General features: G+C 38.5%; 1 protein-coding gene across 3 annotated transcripts in view; it reads right to left on the minus strand.

The window, feature by feature from the left end:
* LOC133656971 (monocarboxylate transporter 12-B-like) overlaps window positions 1–20,038 on the minus strand; it is a 23,480-nt gene extending 3,442 nt beyond the window's left edge. The window contains exons 1-9 of one of the 3 annotated variants that reach the window (XM_062057859.1): window positions 19,617–20,038; window positions 17,500–17,576; window positions 8,590–8,897; window positions 3,654–3,822; window positions 3,439–3,582; window positions 1,353–1,448; window positions 1,131–1,287; window positions 268–885; window positions 1–201 (exon numbers count right to left, since the gene is read on the minus strand). The exon at window positions 1–201 is cut by the window's left edge and continues 59 nt beyond it. In XM_062057859.1, the coding sequence (XP_061913843.1) occupies window positions 1–201; window positions 268–885; window positions 1,131–1,287; window positions 1,353–1,448; window positions 3,439–3,582; window positions 3,654–3,822; window positions 8,590–8,745 (1,541 nt within the window). In that variant the 5' untranslated portion in view covers window positions 8,746–8,897; window positions 17,500–17,576; window positions 19,617–20,038. Of the gene's footprint in view, window positions 202–267; window positions 886–1,130; window positions 1,288–1,352; window positions 1,449–3,438; window positions 3,583–3,653; window positions 3,823–8,589; window positions 8,898–17,499; window positions 17,684–19,186; window positions 19,309–19,616 lie in introns of those variants that run through there. The other 2 variants (XM_062057860.1, XM_062057861.1) reach the window with 2 other exon arrangements.
* Window positions 20,039–21,709: the final 1,671 nt, after the last annotated feature.

The raw sequence follows: 21,709 nt of genomic DNA on the forward strand, positions 1-21,709 counted from the left end.
GCAGAGTTGAGGTAGTCGGAGCCCACCGCGTCCGAGGTCACCACGGGAATGAGCGCCACGTAAGCGCCTTCGAAGTAGCCGTAGACGACGGCAAAGAGCGCCAGGGGGGCGAAGGAGTGCAGGAGCGGCAGGGACCAGCAGCACAGGCCCTCCACCACTACACTTAGCATGAAGCTGAGCATCCGATACCTGTTCAGGCACCTGCAGCGACGGGAGGCCACAGTTAACAACCTGTCGAGCCGCACCCGCTTCCTAACGTCGACTTACTTCCTGTCTGTGATCCACCCGAAGGTGATGTTTCCCACGATGCCGCTGATGCCAAATATGGACATGAGGAAGGCGGCCTGCTTCTTCTCCACGCCCTGGCTGATGGCGTAGGGAACCAGGTAGACCACAGGTGTGCTGCAGGCGTACGCCATAAACAGGAAGCACAGCGACCAGATCATGAAGTCGGGGATGAGAAGGAAGCCAAAGTCCCGCCCTGGCTGCAGCCAGCGACAACACCCGGGCGAGTTAACGCCTTTATCAGCGTCTTCCCCCATCTTGTTGTGTACGTCCTGCACCCGCTTGGTGAGCTTGGCGTCGGAGACTTGCAGCTCCCCGGGCTTGGCCGGCGTAAGCGTGTTGCCTAATAAAATGCACTCTGCAAGCTTGATGTCCGTCGAGCCGGCTTCGGGCCCGCTCGCCGGCAAGGCCAACTTGCCCGGAGGTAGTTGGCTCTCCTCCAGCTCGCAGCTTTGGAGCGCTCCGTTGGCGATGAGAAGTCTCTGAGTGCGACTGAAGCTGCTGATTTCCAGCGACTTTGGATCTTCCACACTGTGACCCGAAGGTTCTTCTTTGGCGTCGCCTTCTTGCTCCACGTTGCCAACGCCGCTCTGTGTCGCCCTGCGCGGAAAGGCACAAATAAAATACAGGTACTGCGGTTAGCTTAGCATTTAGCATTTTGTCAACTAATTACAAGGCACAAATAAAATACATATACTGCTGTTAGCTTAGCATTTAGCATTGTGTAAACTAATTACAATGCACAAATAATATACAGGCACTGCTGTTAGCTTAGCATTTAGCATTTTGCCAATTAATTACAAGGCACAAATAAAATACAGGCACTGCTGTTAGCTTAGCCTGACCTTTGACCTGTGCGGGGCTGCAGGGGCCGCATCAGAGCGCCACAGACACACAAGTTGGACACGAAGCCGCCCAGGACCAGCATGGCTCCTCTCCAGGAGTACTGATCGATGAGCAGCTGGATCACCGGGGCCAAGATGAAGGTCCCGATGCCGCTGCCTTGGATGTCCACATTTAGTCACAGCACGTGAAAAGACAAAGAAAACGACTTGGGTGGCGTTTACCTGACAGAGCGATACCATAGGCCACAGCTTTCTTCTCGCTGAAGTATCGTCCCACCATGGCGATGGACGGCGTGAAGTTGAGCGCAAAACCTACGCCTGAAAAGAAATCATGCACATGTCTGTAACTACACTTCAATACAACCTACATACATACAGTAAACACTTATTGTACAGACTTACTGTACACATGCAGTACATACATACAGTACACATGCAGGATATACTTACAGTACACACGTGCAGTACATACATACAGTGCACATACAGTACATTCATACAGTACCCAAGTGCAGTACATACAAACAGTACATTTACACATATATACTGTACACACGTGCAGTACATAAATACAGTACACATATACTGTACATACATACATACATACTGTACACATGCGCAGTACATACATACAGTACACAGGTGTAGTACATACATACAGTACATGTGCAGTACATACATACATACATACAGTACCCACATGCAGTACATAAATACAGTACACACGCAGTACATACATACAGTACACATATGCAGTAAATACATATATACAGTACATATATACCCTACATACATACATACTGTACACACGTGCAGTACATACATACATATATTTTGTACACGTGCAGTATATACATACATAAATACTGTACACATGTGCAGTGCATACATACATACATACAGTACAGTACACAGGTGTAGTACATACATACATACATACAGTACACACATGCAGTACATACATACATACATACAGCACACGTGCAGTATATACATACATACTTACTGTACATACAAATATACAGTACACAGGTGTAGTACATACATACATACAGTACACACATGCAGTACATACATATAAAACATACAGCACATGTGCAATATATACTGTATATACTGTACATACATACCTACTGTACATACATACAGTACACAGGTGTAGTACATACATACATAAAAACATACATACATTCATACATACATACAGTACACAGGTGTAGTACATACATACATACAAACAGCACATGTGCAGTATATACATACATACTTACTGTACATACATACATACATACATGCAGAACACACATGCAGTACATACGTACATACATACAGTACATACAATACACACGTGCAGTATATACAGACATACATACATACAGTCCAAATGTGCAGTACATATCTACATACTGTACACACATGCAGTAAAAACCTGCATACATACAGTACACACATGTAGCACATACATACAGACATACTGTACACACATGAAGTACATACATACATACAACATACAGTACATACATACAGTACATACTAACATACAGTACACACATACACACCGACATATATACAAAATGCATGCATGCAGTACATACAGTACACACATGCAATACACACATACGTACATGCAGTACACACATACATGCATACTGTACATACATGCAGTACAAACAGTAGTAATTCATCCATCTCAGACAGAGAGCATTGTAAAACATATTGATATTAGATGCATTGTAATGCCATCGCTCCGGTATCGATACATCAATATTGAATATCAATATTCTGATGTGATTTATTGTTATCAATCACTGCACAATATCGATACACCAGTATTTAATCTTGATATTTTGATTTGTTGCATTGTTATTGCAATATCAATGCATTTGTTAACAAATATAGATATTTTTTAATGCGTCCTAGGGTCCAGTATCGATACACCAGTGTCAAATATCAATGACATAAATGAATATATATATACTTTCATGTGATATTTTCAATATGAATTAACCAGTATGAAACATCAATATTTTGATGTCCTGTATCAAAATATTACTTACAGTACAATACCGATACACTGGCAACAACTATCACTACAAATACACCGGTGACAAATATCAACACTGTACTTTTTAAATGTTGAATAATTATTGCTCAGATTCCGGTATCGATGCATCGGTGACAAATATTGATATTATTAGATGCATTGCAGTGTCAAATAACCAAACTATGATATGAGGTACAGTGCGGTATCAATACGCCCGCATGGATGCAAGGATACTGCAAAAATAGTGAGGTGCTGCGTGCGTACCTGCAAGGATCCCCAGAGAGACGTACAGGTGTTCCAGCCTGGAGGCAAAGCAGCTGAGGACCAGGCCGATAGAGGACAAGAGCCCGCCGAGCATCATGGTCGCTCTGCATGACAGACGGTCGACAAGGAAGCTGCCGAGAGGAGCTGGAGAAGAACAGAAGCTCTCAGGACATCTTACTACATGCCGGGGGCGGACATGTGGAGTGTGAACCTACCACAGAACATGGTGGTGCAATCTATGAGACTGTGGATCCAGGCTGTGGTGGAATAATCCCTCTCAAAGTGCAGCTGGAACTCCACGAAGAACATGGCAACACATCTGCACGAGCATTGATCCCTTTTAGGAGGGCAGAGTCCTTCCAGGTTCTTTACTTTTAAAGATGACTAGAGCAGATGTTGAACAATTTATTCTACTAAACAGGAGCACCCTATTTTCCGGACTATAAGCCGCTACTTTTTCCGACGCTTTGAGCCCTGCGGCTTATAAAACGGTGCAGCTAATTTGTGGATTTTTCATCGCTAACGGCCATAATGTTTTGTATTCAACAAACAGTTTTCATATTACGCCGACAGAGACACTGAAAAGGTGTTTTATTGTTTGTGCTATGGCGCCATCCTTTGGACGAGTTCGCTCACTGCAGGTGCTGCGGGTTGAGAATGTAATTCCTGTATTGTGCCTTGAACCGGAAGTATATCCCGTTTCGTCTACTATTGGTCCATAGCCTTTTTTTTCCAATTCTTTTTTTTATTTGTTTATTACATTTTTGACATAGACAGTCCAGAAATACAATTAAACACTGGTCAAATGTTATTTTTTTCCGCCTAACATGATACATAAAATAAAAAATAGATACAAATATGCCAAATAATAGCGAGAAAAAACCCATTTATGAGTCAAATATTGACATGAAGAAACAGACAACTGCACTCCTGAGTGTCCCCAACACGGCGCAGCAATAGACAAAAGCAGACAAAAAGGCTCATCAATTATTTACCTTTCAAATACTTTTCAATCGGGGTTAAATTTGAGATCAGTCTCTTTTACATATTTTAGGAAACCACCCCATACTTCCTGAAACTTCACAGAACAACCGTTCAATGTCAGCATAATTTTCTCCAATTCAAAAAATCACCAAAATGATTCCAGAGCGCGGCCACCGTTGCTACTCACTGCTCCCCTCACCTCCCAGGGGGTGGAACAAGGGGACGTGTCAAATGCAGAGGGTAAATTCACCACACCTAGCGTGTGTGTGACTATCAGTGGTACTTTAACTTTAACTTAATATATTTAATGCAGCGGGTGTGGCGGAAAGGGGGCGCTGCAGCCTTCCGATTTAGCACGACAAGTCTTCCAGCCAACAATGTAGTGAGTGCTACCAAGTTCGTCCATAGCGTTTCTGCTCAAAAGGATTCCTTACTCATCATTCCAAGCAAGGTTTGTAAGTTTTACAATATAACTAAAACAATTCATACTTACTAAACCGTCCCATGTGTGATGTCTGTAGGGGTGTTTTCATGCATATTTGCCGGTGCTATCGTTGTGTAATGAAGCTAGCGTCGTTAGCATTGGCGAATATGCTAACCCGTTTAAGAATGTCTGTGTTTGTATTATTAACTTACAATGGCATTGTTTTTGTATTGTTTTAGTTTCACAAATTCCTCAGTAAATTCACCAAAACGTCACTTATTGAGTCTGTTTAGCTGATAGCTCGTGGGTCCATGACGATGACCTGTGTTTTGTTTGATCAGCCGTTTTACTGCCGTGTTACAAACACCGTTTGGAAACAATTAAAGTATGGAAATAAACATTTAAAAAATATTTTTGTGTAAATAACTAATTTCACAACGTATAAATCTGCGGCTTATAGTTCAGTGTGGCTAATAAATATGTAAAAAAATGTTTTCTACTAAAATCTAGTGGGTGTGGCTTATATACCGGTGCGCTCTACGGTCCGGAAAGTCCGCCTCGGCATGAATTGAAACTGAAAGTTTACTTAAACTTAAGACTTGAAACTAGGGATGTCCGATAATGGCTTTTTTGCCGATATCCGATATTCCAATATTGTCCAACTCTTAATTACCGATACCGATATATACAGTTGTGGAATTAACACACTGTTATGCCTAATTTGGACAACCAGGTATGGTGAAGATAAGGTCCTTTTTTAAAAAATGTATTAAATAAAATAAGATAAATTAATTTAAAAAAAATTCTTGAATAAATAAGAAAGTAAAACAATATAAAAACAGTTACATAGAAACTAGTAATTAATGAAAATGAGTAAAATTAAGTGTTAAAGGTTAGTACTATTAGTGGAGCAGCAGCACGCACAATCATGTGTGCTTACGGACTGTATCCCTTGCAGACTGTATTGATATATATTGATATATAATGTAGGAACCAGAATATTAATAACAGAAAGAAACAACCCTTTTGTGTGAATGAGTGTAAATGGGAGAGGAGGTTTTTTGGGTTGGTGCACTAATTGTAAGTGTATCTTGTGTTTTTTATGTTGATTTAATAAAAAAAAAAAAAAAAAAAATAACGATACCGATAATAAAAAAAACGATACCGATAATTTCCGATATTACATTTTAAAGCATTTATCGGCCGATAATATCGACATCTCTACTTGAAACTGAATTAAAACACAATTGTTTCAATTGAAGAGATGTGAAAGAAAGCACAGGTGGGACAGCTTTTTACTGGGCAACGTGTCAGGTCAGGAAGTGCGGTTCTTACATTTTGAGCCTTGCGTAAGGTCGCTTACGTAATTCCAGTCTTACGACTTCCACTGTCAGAGGTGATAACTTATCCCTTAACGCTGGTTTGATCTTTTTTGTTGAGCGTCAGCTGAGCGACAAGGAGCATGTGAAAGTAGTCGGGATAAAAACAATAACGGTGTGTGATCATGCCAGCCATGCAGCAGGTGCAAGAAAGAAGTCACCATGGAAACATCTCAGCGGGATGCCAGCGTCTTAGTGAGGGAACAAGAAAACTGCTGACTCAGGTTGTGGACACTTTAAGAGCTTTAGGAATGGCCCAAAGTCAGAAGTGGACAGTTTATGAAATGTTGTGCATGGAACCATTAATGGGACTATACCATGTGGGAACCATAGAATTATACACACTGTTCATCATCTGTGTCACAATGTGGGGTTACAGACCATGCAACGTGGGAACTATAGATGTATACACACATAGTGTCATCTTTGTCACATTGTGGGGTTAAAGACCATGCAACGTGGGAACCATAGATGTATACACACATGGTGTCATCTTTGTCACATTGTGGGGTTACAGACCATGCAACGTGGGAACCATAGATGTATACACACATGGTGTCATCTTTGTCACATTGTGGGGTTAAAGACCATGCAACGTGGGAACCATAGATGTATACACACATGGTGTCATCTTTGTCACATTGTGGGGTTACAGACCATGCAACGTGGGAACCATAGATGTATACACACATGGTGTCATCTTTGTCACATTGTGGGGTTACAGACCATGCAACGTGGGAACTATAGATGTATACACACATGGTGTCATCTTTGTCACATTGTGGGGTTACAGACCATGCAACGTGGGAACCATAGATGTATACACACATAGTGCCATCTTTGTCACATTGTGGGGTTACCGACCATACAACGTGGGAACCATAGATGTATACACACATGGTGTCATCTTTGTCACATTGTGGGGTTACCGACCATACAATGTGGGAACCATAGATGTATACACACATAGTGTCATCTTTGTCACATTGTGGGGTTAAAGACCATGCAACGTGGGAACTACAGACACATACACACTTGTATTTGTCTTTGTCACAATATGGGGTTTCCAACCGTGCAACGTGGGAACCATAGATGTATACACACATGGTGTCATCTTTGTCACATTGTGGGGTTACCAACCATGCAACTTGGGAACCATAGATGTATACACACATAGTGTCATCTTTGTCACATTGTGGGGTTACCGACCATGCAACTTGGGAACCATAGATGTGTACACACATAGTGTCATCTTTGTCACATTGTGGGGTTCAACCATGCAACGTGGGAACCATAGATGTATACACACATGGTGTCATCTTTGTCACATTGTGGGGTTACCAACCATGCAATGTGGGAACCATAGATGTATACACACATAGTGTCATCTTTGTCACATTGTGGGGTTCAACCATGCAACGTGGGAACCATAGATGTATACACACATAGCATCTTCTTTGTCACATTGTGGGGTTACCAACCATGCAACGTGGGAACCAAAGATGTGTACAGACATGGAGTCATCTTTGTCACATTGTGGGGTTACAGACCATGCAATGTGGGAACCATTTATGTGTACACACATAGTGTCATCTTTGTCACATTGTGGGGTTATCGACCATGCAACGTGGGAACAACAGACACCTACACACATTTACTTGTCTTTCTTACAATGTGGGGTTACCAACCATGAAACGTGTGTAACACATAGTGTCATCTTGGTCACATTGTGGGGTTACGACCATGCAACGTGGGAACCATAGATGTATACACACATGGTGTCATCTTTGTCACATTGTGGGGTTACCAACCGTGCAACGTGGGAACCATAGATGTATACACACATGGTGTCATCTTTGTCACATTGTGGGGTTACGACCATGCAATGTGGGAACCATAGATGTATACACACATGGTGTCATCTTTGTCACATTGTGGGGTTACCGACCATGCAATGTGGGAACCATAGATGTATACACACATAGTGTCATCTTGGTCACATTCTTGTCTTTTCCACATTGTTATACAGTATGTGCAGACAACACAATTTGGGAACGGCAGCCACACACACTTTTTCTTGTCTTTATCACATCATGGTGTTACAGGGAACCGTAGACACAACCAAACTGGTCTTTGCCACTTTGGGGGTTTACTAACGCAGACTCTACAAAGTGGGAACTACTTTGCACACACCTATCCTTGTTTTTCTGACATTTCAGGTTAGAAGACCCTACATGGTGGGAACCACACACACCTCTCCTTGCCTTTGAAGCCATATTGTGTGGTTACCAGACTCGCACACATTCTCCTTGTTTTGCGAGGTCACGGGCGCAGACTCTGCAATGAGAGACGGTAAACACACACCTGGTGACACCCCGTGTGCAGATGGTGACGAGGAAGCAGCCAGCGACGACCATCCATCCCCAGCCGCCCTCCGGTGGGGTTGTGACCTCGGGCGACCCCTTGCCCTTCTCCATCTTCTCCTGCATGACAGTCGTGGCGCCGGCCAATCAGCAGCATCAGCGGCGTCCTCCCCCGCCCCTCGCCGCCGCCGCCGCCGCTCGTACAGTAGGAGTGCAGGTCAGGACAGCTCACGGTCGTCTAAACATGCGGCACCTTTGCAGCGGGGGGACGGCCTCCATGAAGTTGGGCTCTTCACGCTTCCTCTCGGACTGATGAGGAGCACAAAACACGCGGCCATTTGTAAGTCTTACAGGGAACAAATCATAGTGTCTTAGTTTGAACTTTTGCTTCAAATGAGACTTTATCTTGTCAGGAAGTAGCATATTTGTGCAGCGACCTCCACTGGTTAAAGGCGGTACTTCAACTTGCAGGAGATTCATACATTGACGTTGGCATGGAAGGTGATAATCCATTATGGTTATTACATATTTACTAGGGATGTCCGATAATGGCTTTTTGCCGATATCCGATATTGTCCAACTCTTTAATTACCGATACCGATATCAACCGATACCGATATCAACCGATATATGCAGTCGTGGAATTAACACATTATTATGCCTAATTTGGACAACCATGTATGGTGAAGATAAGGTACTTTTTAAAAAAAATAATAAAATAAGATAACTAAATTTAAAAAAAAATATTGAATAAAAAAGAAAGTAAAACAATATAAAAACAGTTACATAGAAACTAATAATTAATGAAAATGAGTAAAATTAACGGTTAAAGGTTAGTACTATTAGTGGAGCAGCAGCACGCACAATCATGTGTGCTTACGGACTGTATCCCTTGCAGACTGTATTGATATATATTGATATATAATGTAGGAACCAGAATATTGATAACAGAAAGAAATGGGGGGAGGGAGGTTTTTTGGGTTGGTGCACTAATTGTAAGTGTATCTTGTGTTTTTAATGTTGATTTAATAAAAAAATAAAAAAAACAACAAAAAAAAAAAACGATACAGATAATTAAAAAAAACGATACCGATAATTTCCGATATTACATTTTAACGCATTTATCGGCCGATAATATCGGCAGGCCGATATTATCGGACATCCCTAATATTTACATTACTTGAAAGGTCAAACGGGACACACCCATTAATCTGAGCATTACTATCTCAGGGTATGGACAGATTTTTACAAAACTTTCAGGAAATGTCCGGATTTGGATAAGGAATAAGTGATAAGATTTCGGGGATGATCCCTGTGGATGGATCACTGTTACAAATATTTAAAAGGGTTCTTTAAGTGTACATAATGGGGCCCAGAGGAGGTCTGTGTTATTTTTTTTTTTGGCAAAGGTTGACTTCTTCTTGCAAGTTCTACGATACTTTCCCAACAATTTCATCGTTATTTAATCCTTGAGTCTACTTAATTTAAAACTGTGTCGAGGGTGCTAAGCGACAAAAAACGGACCCGCTCAAAAGTGTTATAAATAAGTATTTACAAAAAATGAGTTGCAGAGTGCAATATTTTAAATGAGGTAATAACAGCCTTTTAACAGGTCAATAATTCATAACACTGAGTTTGATGCATTATTATTTTTTAAACAATGACAGTTTTTTCCAAAAACTCACACTGTTTCAATTAAGTAGTACTTTTTTTAAATAAACTTTCTTTGCTTTAAATTTTTCAACAACTTCAAACCTATCCATAGATATAAAGTTTTTATATATTGTTGTTTTATTGTTTATGCTTTTCTTTAAAAAAAAAACTAAAAAAACATTTTTTATTCTGAGAAAAATACAAAATATTATAATTTATTTATTATTATATTATTTCCAAAAATGAGTTGCAAAGTGGAATACTTTACATGAGATAATTACAGCCTTTATTGGGTCAATAATTCATTCAATTGATCAATAATTCCCAAACTCTCCCACTATCCCGCCTGGGCAAAAAATAGATGCGCTCAAAAAAGTGTTAACTCATACATACATTTGTTTTTGACTTATCACACTTTACATGTTTCAGCTTTAGACTATCCATATCTATAAAGTTTGTATATACTTCCAGTGTATTTTTTATGTTTTATGCTCTTTCTTGTAAAAAAAATAATCCTAAACATTTTATTGTGGGAAAAACACCAATTTAAAAAAAAAGTTGCAAAATGGAATACTTTAGATGAGGTAATTACAGCCGTTATTAGGACACTGATTCATAACAACACTGATTTCAATGCATTATTATTTTGGGAACAATGACAGTTTTTTCCAAAAACTCTCACTATCCCTCCTTAGCCGAAAAAACCCGACACGCTCAAAAAAGTGTTAAAGTAAGTCATATTTCATTTTGTTTATTTTTTTAACTTTCCACACTTTACATTTTTCAACAGCTTCAGACCTATCCATACTGTAGATCTACATTTTTTATGTATTTGTCATGTTTTTTTTTTTTTAATGTTTTATGTTCTTTTTGTGAAAAACTAAATTTTTAGAGAAAAACACAAATTATGTAGTATTTCGAAAATGAATTGCAAAGTGGAATACTTTAGAGAAAAGCGCTATATAAATATAATTGACAAATCACAAGATAGCTACAGCCTGTAATATGTCAATAATTCATAACACTGATTTTGATGCATTATTATTTTGGAACTACGTCCAAAAAAACAAACACGCTCGAAAAAGTGTTACATATGAGAAGATTTTTTACTTTCCGCACTGCAGCAGCTTCAGACCTATCCATATATAGAAGTTTTATATATTTCGAATGTATTTTAAAAAAAAAAGTTTTATGCTCTTTTTGTGAAAAATCTCGGCCAATAAATAAAAATTTGCTGAGGTCGCCCACAATGACAATGATTGTAAAGAAAATGTAGGTAGAAGTGGTCTTCGTCAAGCAGGTGGTGTGTGAGACAGCTGCTGCAACAGGCCACAGAGGTCAAGGTGCCTCCTCTTATCGCTGCACACTCTACTGGATGCACACGCGTTTGCGAGCCGCGTGGCTCCTACGACTTGCGCTTACGCAACGCTGCATACGTCATTTTAGCAACAACAAGCACGGAAACGGTGAAGCTCGCCGTGATCACGTTTTGTGTGTACTGTATGTATATATACACACACACCTCTATAATACATACACACACACACACACACACACACACACACACACACACACACACACACACACACACACACACACACACACACACATATATATATATATATATATATGTATGTCTCTGTGTATATATACATGTTTTTATATACACACATTAAAATACACATTTACGTGTGTACATACTGTATGTATATATGTATATATGTATAAATGTGTGTATATACATATACATATAGACACACACACATATATATTCTGTATATGCACATTAATACACACACATATATGTAAACACATATATATACATATACACAAACACACATTATATATATATATACACACACATGTACATATATATATATATATATATATATACACATTTATATATATATATACACAAATATATATATACACACACATATATATATAAACACACATAAATATATATATATATATATACACATATATATACATATATATACACACATATATATATATATACACATATATTTACACGTATATATACACACATATATACACATATATATACACATGTATACACGTATATATACACATATATATACACACACATATATATACAGGTATATAAACATAAATATATATACATACACACACACACGTATATACACAATTATATATACACACACATATATAATATATACACACATATATTCATAAGTGTATATATGTGTGTGTGTATATATATATGCAAATGTGTATAAATGTGTGTGTGTGTGTGTGTGTGTGTGTGTGTGTGTGTATGTATATATTTATACACACACACACCACACACACATACTGTATATACTTTTTTTTTCAGTTAATACAAATGCTGCTCGGTTTCCTTTAACTCTGACTCATTTTCTAGTCCAGTCGGGTGGCACGCACGTGCTGAGTAGGCACTTTCTGACGCTAAATGTGCATGTGCATGAAAAACGTCTCCCAAACAAACGGTTCACAATTGAGAGTCTGTTCCCATCGTTCACCTAAAAGAGCCGTTCAAAAGCATCACATCGTTCGCGAATGTCACATCTCTCGCTTCCACTCCAGGGTGGTGCAACAGGATTTCCAGTGGGGAATGCATTTGGCAAGTTTCTGAATTTTAAGAGTTAGCAATCGGTAGGGAAGTGGACCGATCCCGCTCACACATTCCTCACTTCTCCCGCCCTATTGTGTTGAAAGCGAGGACTGTGGTCCGATAAGTATTCTATAAGTTGCACCAGATGCTAACTGCTGATGCAACTCAGGGGTGTCCAAACTTTCTGACTTTCTTACATTGGGCTAAAAAAATTGAGCCGGGGCCAAAAGCCAACTGTGTATGTTTATATATATATATATATATATATATATATATATATATATATATATATATATATATATATATATATATATATATATATATATATATATATATATATATACGTATATATATACGTATATATATACGCACATTTATACACACACACACACACCCAGCACATAGGCGCCGATCTACATTTCTGCCAGTGGGTGCTCGGACGGGCGGTAAATCTGATGCTACTTTTCTGAGCATGCCCAGTTTTTGCTTGGTGGTGAGAGAGAATTTGCCATCAATCCCACGTGGGTGCTCGGCATTGTCCGTGGGTGCTCGGGCCAGAAGCACCCACGGGATTGGCGCCTATGACCTAGCATATATATATATATATATATATATAGTATTTATACACAGTATATGTATGTATATTTAAATACAGTATAAAGTCGAGTGCATACATATACATAATGAATATATGGATAACACATCATTATCATGGATATATAAATATTAATTAATACAATTGGATATTAAGAGTATTCCTTGACGACCGTCTTAAAGTTTATTAATCAATCAGAAATATCAAGCAGCTAAAATGCGCCAAACATGGATAAGTGAGGAGAGTGTTTTGCATTTTTCCCATCATGCATTGCATGGAAGTTAAATGGGTGTAAGTTTAAATTATGTGTTGTGCATGGACTTTAAAAACAAATTAATTAGCACAAAGTTCAGTGAGCAGGTTGCGTTATGTGTGACCATGTGTGTCGACTTTTTGCATTAGTTTACTTGCGCCATGAGTGGGAAAGATTGTTTGGATTGAACCTGACTCTCGCCAGATCCTTGTAGTTCGCTGAGCTCTTGTGTGAAGCTCAGCGAACTACAAGGATCTGGCGAGAGTCAGGTTAGTTTGGATTGGGTCATATATATAAATGCTGTTCAATTCAGTTCGTCATTAACTTGAATTACTTGCAATGTCCACAAGATGGCGACAAAGTTGCAGTACTTCCACTGTCAGATTTTTAAATTCAAATATGACGTGACGACACTCGGGCTGCACATATCTAACTATTTAAGTTTCAGGAAATTCTTGATGTGTCTCTTTGCTGGCTTCTGTGTGAAATGCACCGAATAATCAGACCATTACGCACAACCTTGCGGGATATTGTGGGAATCAATGATGGCCCGCCTCTGTTACGGCTTTGATACCATAGTGTGATTGTGATACGACTGTGCTTGTTGGAACACCCCAAAAAATACAAGATCTAATCTGATGCAGCAATTTTGCAGGATCGCTGCGTGAAAGTCTAAAGGAGGCCTGTGAGTGTGGCTGTGCGTCGGTTAATTTGCGCTGGACATCGAGCTGACAACTCGACGTCAAAAGAAGCCAACATTGTTTTATAAGGAAAAAACTAAAACGTAGTTGCGGAAGATTATGACCGCTGCATAATATGCTAGTTAGCGTCCGGAGCTCCGCCTCCTGCGCTCATGCCTTTAAATGAGTCTTAGTTTTGTTTCCATTTGAAAAAAATAAAAATAAAAATAAAAAGCTGACAACTTAAGCTAAAAGCTCGCTGTAAAAAGAAGCCAACATTGTTTTACAAGGGAAAAACAAAAATGTAGTTGCAGAAGATTATGACCGCTGCATAATATGCTAGTTAGTGTCCGGAGCTCCGCCTCCTGCGCTCATGCCTTTAAATGAGTCTTAGTTTTGTTTCCATTTGAAAAAAAATTAATAAAAAAGCTGACAACTCGAGCTAAAAGCTCAATGTAAAAAGAAGCCAACATTGTTTTACAAGGAAAAAACTAAAATGTAGTTTCGGAAGATTATGACCTTTTCATAATATGCTAGTTAGCGCCTGGGGCTCCGCCTCCTGCGCTCATGCCTTTAAATGAGTCTTAGTTTTGTTTCCATTTGAAAAAAAAAAAGCTGACCACTCGAGCTAAAAGCTCAATGTAAAAAGAAGCCAACATTGTTTTACAAGGAAAAAACAAAAATGTAGTTGCGGAAGATTATGACCGCTGCATACTATACTAGTTAGCGTCCAGCGCTCCGCCTCCTGCGCTCCGCCTCCTGCGCTCCGCCTCCTGCGCTCCGCCTCCTGCGCTCATGCCTTTAAATGAGTCTTAGTTTTGTTTCCATTTGAAAAAAAAAACAAAAAAAAAGCTGACAACTCGAGCTAAAAGCTCAATGTAAAAAGAAGCCAACATTGTTTTACATGGAAAAAACAAAAATGTAGTTGATTATGACCGCTGCATAATATGCTAGTTAGCGTCCGGCGCTCCGCCTCCTACGCTCATGCCTTTAAATGAGTCTTAGTTTTGTTTCCTTTGAAAAAAAAAAAAATGAAAAAAAAGCTAAAACTCAAGCTAAAAGCTCGATGTAAAAAGAAGCCAACATTGTTTTACAAGGAAAAAAACCAAATGTAGTTTCGGAAGTTTATGGCCGCTGCATAACATGCTAGTTAGCGTCCTGCGCTCCGCCTCCTGCGCTCATGCCTTTAAATGAGTCTTAGTCTTGTTTCCATTTGGAAAAAAAAAGCTGACCACTCGAGCTAAAAGCTCAATGTAAAAAGAAGCCAACATTGTTTTACAAGGAAAAAACTGAAATGTAGGTGCGGAAGATTATGATCGCTGCATAATATGCTAGTTAGTAGGCGTGTGGGAAAAAATCGATTCGAATTCGAATTGCGATTCTCACGTTGTGCGATTCAGAATCGATTCTCATTTTTAAAAAATCGATTTTTATATTTTTTTAAAAATATTTTGAAAATATTTTATTTTTATTTTTTATTAATGAATCCAACAAAACAATACACAGCAATACCATAACAATGCAATCCAATTCCAAAACCAAACCCAAGCCAGCAACACTCAGAAGTGCAATAAACAGAACAATTGAGAGGAGACACAAACACCACACACAACAAACCAAAAGTAGTGAAACAAAAATGAATATTATCAACAACAGTATCAATATTAGTTATAATTTCAACATAGCAGTGATTAAAAATCCCTCACTGACATTATCATTAGACATTTATAAAAATAAAAATAAAATTAAATAGTGTCAGAGTGGCTTACACTTGCATCGCATCTCATAAGCTTGACAACACACTGTGTCCAATATTTTCACAAAGATAAAATAAGTCATATTTTTGGTTCATTTAATAGTTAAAACAAATGTACATTATTGCAATCAGTTGATAAAACATTGTCCTTTACAATTATAAAAGCTTTTTACAAAAATCTACTACTCTGCTTGCATGTCAGCAGACTGGGGTAGATCCTGCTGAAATCTATGTATTCCATGAATAGACAATCCTTTTGAATCGGGAAAAAATCGTTTTTGAATCGAGAATCGTGTTGAATAAAAAAAAAAAAAATCGATTTTGAATCGAATCGTGACCCAAGAATCGATATTGAATCGAATTGTGGGACACCCAAAGATTCACAGCCCTACTAGTTAGCGTCCGGCGCTCTGCCTCCTGCGCTCATGCCTTTAAATGAGTCTTAGTTTTGTTTCTATTTGAAAAAAAAAAAGCTGACCACTCAAGCTAAAAGCTCGATGTAAAAAGAAGCCAACATTGTTTTACAAGGAAAAAACAAAAATGTAGTTGATTATGACAGCTGCATAATATGCTAGTTAGCGTCCTGCGCTCCGCCTCCTGCGCTCATGCCTTTAAATGAGTCTTAGTTTTGTTTCCATTTGAAAAAAAAAAAAAAAGAAGCTTGCCAGCTGTGCAGTGTTTGCATTTTAAGCTAGCCACTCTCGTTTTAGAGCGAGTCCATCATGCATGAGGAGCTCCCAGAACCTGGACAAACAGGTAGCGTGCGTGTGTGTGTGTGTGTTGCTAAAAAGGTCAGAGGGGGCAGTGACCCCCGCTATAACTCAAATGTACTTAAAACCGCGAGCCTGCAAGTGTACGAAAACACATGTCAGAGGGTTGAGCTGAAACTCCAGCGGCAGGGTCAAAGGTTTTTTTTGGTGTTTTTTTTTTTTTTTGCTTTGTCATCTGTTGCTTGCCGCGGGAGGTCATTGAGGCAAAAGCATGAGATCGTAAAATGTGAATGAGAGCAAAAAAGAAGAAAAAAAGACGGGAAATGAACACAGCAGTTTGCACAGACGCCCGCAGAACTACGATGACTGAAAAAATAAACATTACTACTTTTAATACAGAAAAGTAGTAAAAAAAGTTTCTATTTTGTGTGATAGTTTTTTTGATTTTCTGTCACCAAAGTGCTTGCTCACATGTTTTTCATTGATGTTTGACAGCAAAAAGTGCCTTTTGAAAATACCTCTAATGACAATGTAAAAAGGCCATATATTATTTTTTCATTGTGGCGATAAAGCAGACTGAGTAAAAAAAAAACTAAAAAAAAACTAAAAATACTTTTGACAATAAAAACAAAGAAATATGGACTCACCTGAGACTGGGGCCTCACCGGGTCATGCCTCCTCCAGCTGCTGTGTGCCTTCCGTCAACACCCTGAAGCTGCTCGACCTGCAACACTAACAATATAAGTGTGCTGAGGGCGGGGGGAGGACTTCTTCCCCCCAACCACAGCAGAGACGGTCACATGACGCCACATGTTCCAGTCGGGATGAAAACTTCTCTGCAATGTCTCACAAAAATCTTTACTTCTTAAGTTGGAAACATCACGTGTTCCAGCATCAACAAAGACTTGGATGTCCTAGAGTGGTGGTTCTTAACCTTGTTGGAGGTACCGAACCCCACCAGTTTCATATGCGCATTCACCCAACCCTTCTTTAGTGAAAAAAATTATTATTTTTTTCAAATTCAAGTCAAAGTTATGTTTTTGGTAACACTTTAGTATGGGGAACAAATTCTAAGTAACAAATACTTAATTTAGAGTTATTTGGACACTACGGGAACGTATTCTAAGTAATAAAGACTTAATTTAGAGTTATTTGGTTAGGGTTAGGGTCAGGGTTAGAGGGTTAGGGTTACATTAAGGCCATGCCGAATAAGGCATTAATAAGTACTTAATAATGACTAGTTAAGAGCCAATATTTTACTAATTTGCATGTTAATAAGCAACTAATTAATGGTGAATATGTTCCCCATATTAAAGTGTTACCATGTTTTTTTTACTGGTGCATAAAATGAACCGTGCATGAACATCACCTTGTTCAAAGAACAAAACCAACACAGTGCATAAACTCACAACAAACTACACACCTGCAAACCAGTCAGCTGTTGCCGTATCCGTAATACGCCGATAGGGAGAAATTTGTATTTACACGATGAGTCGGGTGTGTCTTGACCTCTGCCGAACCCCTGAGGCCGACTCACCGAACCCCTAGGGTTCGATCGAACCCAGGTTAAGAACCACTGTCCTGGAACATCTTAAATAACCACTTTTTACGAACACGTCGTTATGCAGACTTCATATCATTAATTTACGTGCTACATCGCTATAAGACTAGCACAAAACGAGCCTTAGTTCTGTTATAAAATGTCAAATTACCAACATCAAGATCAAAAATATAAATAGTTTCCTGTCAGTAACAACTACTACTACGGTACCAATACTGTACCAGGTTAAGTAAACTTATTAGCGCTGAAGCTATAACAAGTTGGCATACTTAGCAACTGATGTAAATCTAGCTTTTAGGCCAGTGGTTCTTAACCAGGGTTCGATCGAACCCTAGGGGTTCGGTGAGTCGGCCTCAGGGGTTCGGCAGAGCCTCTGCCGCAGAGGCTAAGACACACCCAACTCATCGTGAAAATAAAAACTTCTCCCTATCAGCATATTATGGATACCCCCAAACAATGTTCCCTCTAATTTCCATCTGATTTGCAGGTGTCTAATTTGTTGTGAGTTCATGCACTGTGTTGGTTTTGTTCTTTGAACAAGGTGATGCTCATGCATGGTTCATTTTGTGCCCCAGTAAAAAAAACATATAACTTTGTCTTGAATTTGAAAAAAACAAAACATTTTATTTTTCACTAAAGAAGAGTTCGGTGAATGTGCATATGAAACTAGTGGGGTTCAGTACCTCCAACAAGGTTAAGAACCACTGTTATAGGCTAAAACAACAAAAAACCTAATTAAATTGAATACATCAAACAAATATAAAAATACTTACCAATGTAAATAGAAGTTGAGAAACTGAAAACATTGGTATAATTAGTAGAAAAACCTGCTTTAGCTTATGCTAACTAGCCTAAATGAGGCTGCATAAGTGAGTAAGTAACAAACATAAAAAGACTCCAACAAAACAGTAGAAGTTGGTACATATATTGCACCAAAACAAAGTCTTAATTAGTGTAAAATTAGTTAACTATTTTAACTACTATTTCAACAAGTGCAATTCGACAAAAATATTTTCATAAAATCGCAAAAATCGCAAAAGAAGCTCATACACACACAAAAAAAAGCACAAAACTAGCTATATTATCAAAATCTAGCGGCCTAAATGTGTCGCAGTATGTCAAATGACCGACATAAAGCTTATAAATAAAGCAACAAAAAACCTAATTAAATTGAATACATCAAACAAATATAAAAAGACTTACCAGTGTAAATAGAAGTTGACACACTGAAAAAATTAGCATAATTAGTAGAAAAACCTGCTTTAGCTTATGCTAACTAGCCTAAATGAGGCTGCATAAGTGAGTAAGTAACAAACATAAAAAGACTCCAACAAAACAGTAGAAGTTGGTACATATTTTGCACCAAAACAAGATGTTAGTTAGTGTAAAATGAGTTAACTATTTTAACTACTACTTCAACAAGTGCAACTCAACAAAAACATTTTCATAAAATCACAAAAGAAGCTCATACACACACAAAAACAAACTAGCACAGAACTAGCTATATTATCTCAATCTAGCGGCCTAAATGTGTCGCAGTATGTCAAATGACCGACATAAAGCTTATAAATATACAGGAGTTTGTCTGTAGCAACTAGTACTCCTCTTGTGCCAGTTCTAGCTAATTAGTAAATAATTACTGCACTGAAGCTAACTAGCTGGCATACTTAGCAACTGATATAAATTGAGCTTTTAGGCTAAAGCAACAAAAAACCTAATTAAATTGAATACATCAAACATAAAAAGACTTACCAGTGTAAATAGAAGTTGACACACTGAAAAAATGTGTATAATTAGTAGAAAAACCTGCTTTAGCTTATGCTAACTAGCCTAAATGAGGCTGCATAAGTGAGTAAGTAACAAACATAAAAAGACTCCAACAAAACAGTAGAAGTTGGTACATATTTTGCACCAAAACAAGATCTTAGTTAGTGTAAAATGAGTTAACTATTTTAACTACTACTTCAACAAGTGCAACTCAACAAAAACATTTTCATAAAATCGCAAAAGAAGCTCATACACACAAAAAAACAAACTAGCACAGAACTAGCTATATTATCTCTATCTAGCTGTCATGTCTGTGTGATCATGTTTATGTTTTGGCCATGTGGTGTTTGTTTTTTGGACTCTTTTTTTAGTTCCTGGTTTCACTTCCTTGTTTTGTTTGGTTTCCATGGTCACCCATTAGTTTTCACCTGTCATGTCACGCACCTGTCTCACGTTTTGTGTCACGCACCTGTTTTCACTGATCATGTCACTATTTAAATCTGTCATTTTCTGTTGGTCTTTCTGGCGACATCACATTCACCTTCTCCGCACATTTATGCTCTGCCCTCTTTATGATCACGCGTCTTCATGTCCTGTTCTATGCCAAGTAAGTTTTTGTTTATTGTTCATAGTTTTTGTGCCCACGTACATGTCTTTTGTTTCATAGTCAAGTTTGTACCTCCGCTGTGAGCGCCTTTTGTTTATTCCTTTTTATTGTCCTTATATTAAATTATGTACTCACCTCCAAGCCACGTCCGGTCCACATCATTTGCACCACGGGAGAACCAATCACGCCCTAGACCAAGTCTTGACACTAGCGGCCTAAATGTGTCGCAGTATGTCAAATGACCGACATAAAGCTTTTAAATATACAGGAGTTTGTCTGTAGCAACTAGTACTCCTCTTGTGCCAGTTCTAGCTAATTAGTAAATAATTACCGCACTGAAGCTAACTAGCTGGCATACTTAGCAACTGATGTAAATCTAGTTTTTAGGCTGAGGCAAAAAAAGCTAATCAAATCAAAACAAACATAAAAAAAACTTACCAGTATAAAAAGAAGTTGACACACAAACAATTTATATAATTAGTATAAAAACCTGCTTTAGCTTACATGCTAACTCGCTATTAGCTTAAATTAAGCTGCATAAGTGAAAGTAACAAACATAAAAAGAGGGTTGACTCCAACAAAACAGTAAAAGTTGGTACATATTTTGTACCAAAACAAGATCTTAGTGGATTAAAATTATTAAACTATTTATTTACTATTTGTTTGAGAACAGGAATAAGTATCAAAAGTTATATACACGTAACTTGTTGCATGGAGCAAACAAAGCAGCCAGACTGAGTGGCGAAAAAGCAGGAATAAATAGCGCTCTGATTAGTGCCAGGGAGCAGGTGAGCGTCCCGAACACTAATCAGAGGCAGGTGAAAATAATCAGCACCCATGGTGACTAAGAAGCACAAACCCCAAGGTGATGAAAACAGAACTAAGGGAATCAAACTAAAAACAAAACATGATCCAGGCAACG

The sequence above is a fragment of the Entelurus aequoreus genome, linkage group LG09 (assembly GCF_033978785.1).
Source record: "Entelurus aequoreus isolate RoL-2023_Sb linkage group LG09, RoL_Eaeq_v1.1, whole genome shotgun sequence".
NCBI classification, from domain to species: Eukaryota; Metazoa; Chordata; class Actinopteri; order Syngnathiformes; family Syngnathidae; genus Entelurus; species Entelurus aequoreus.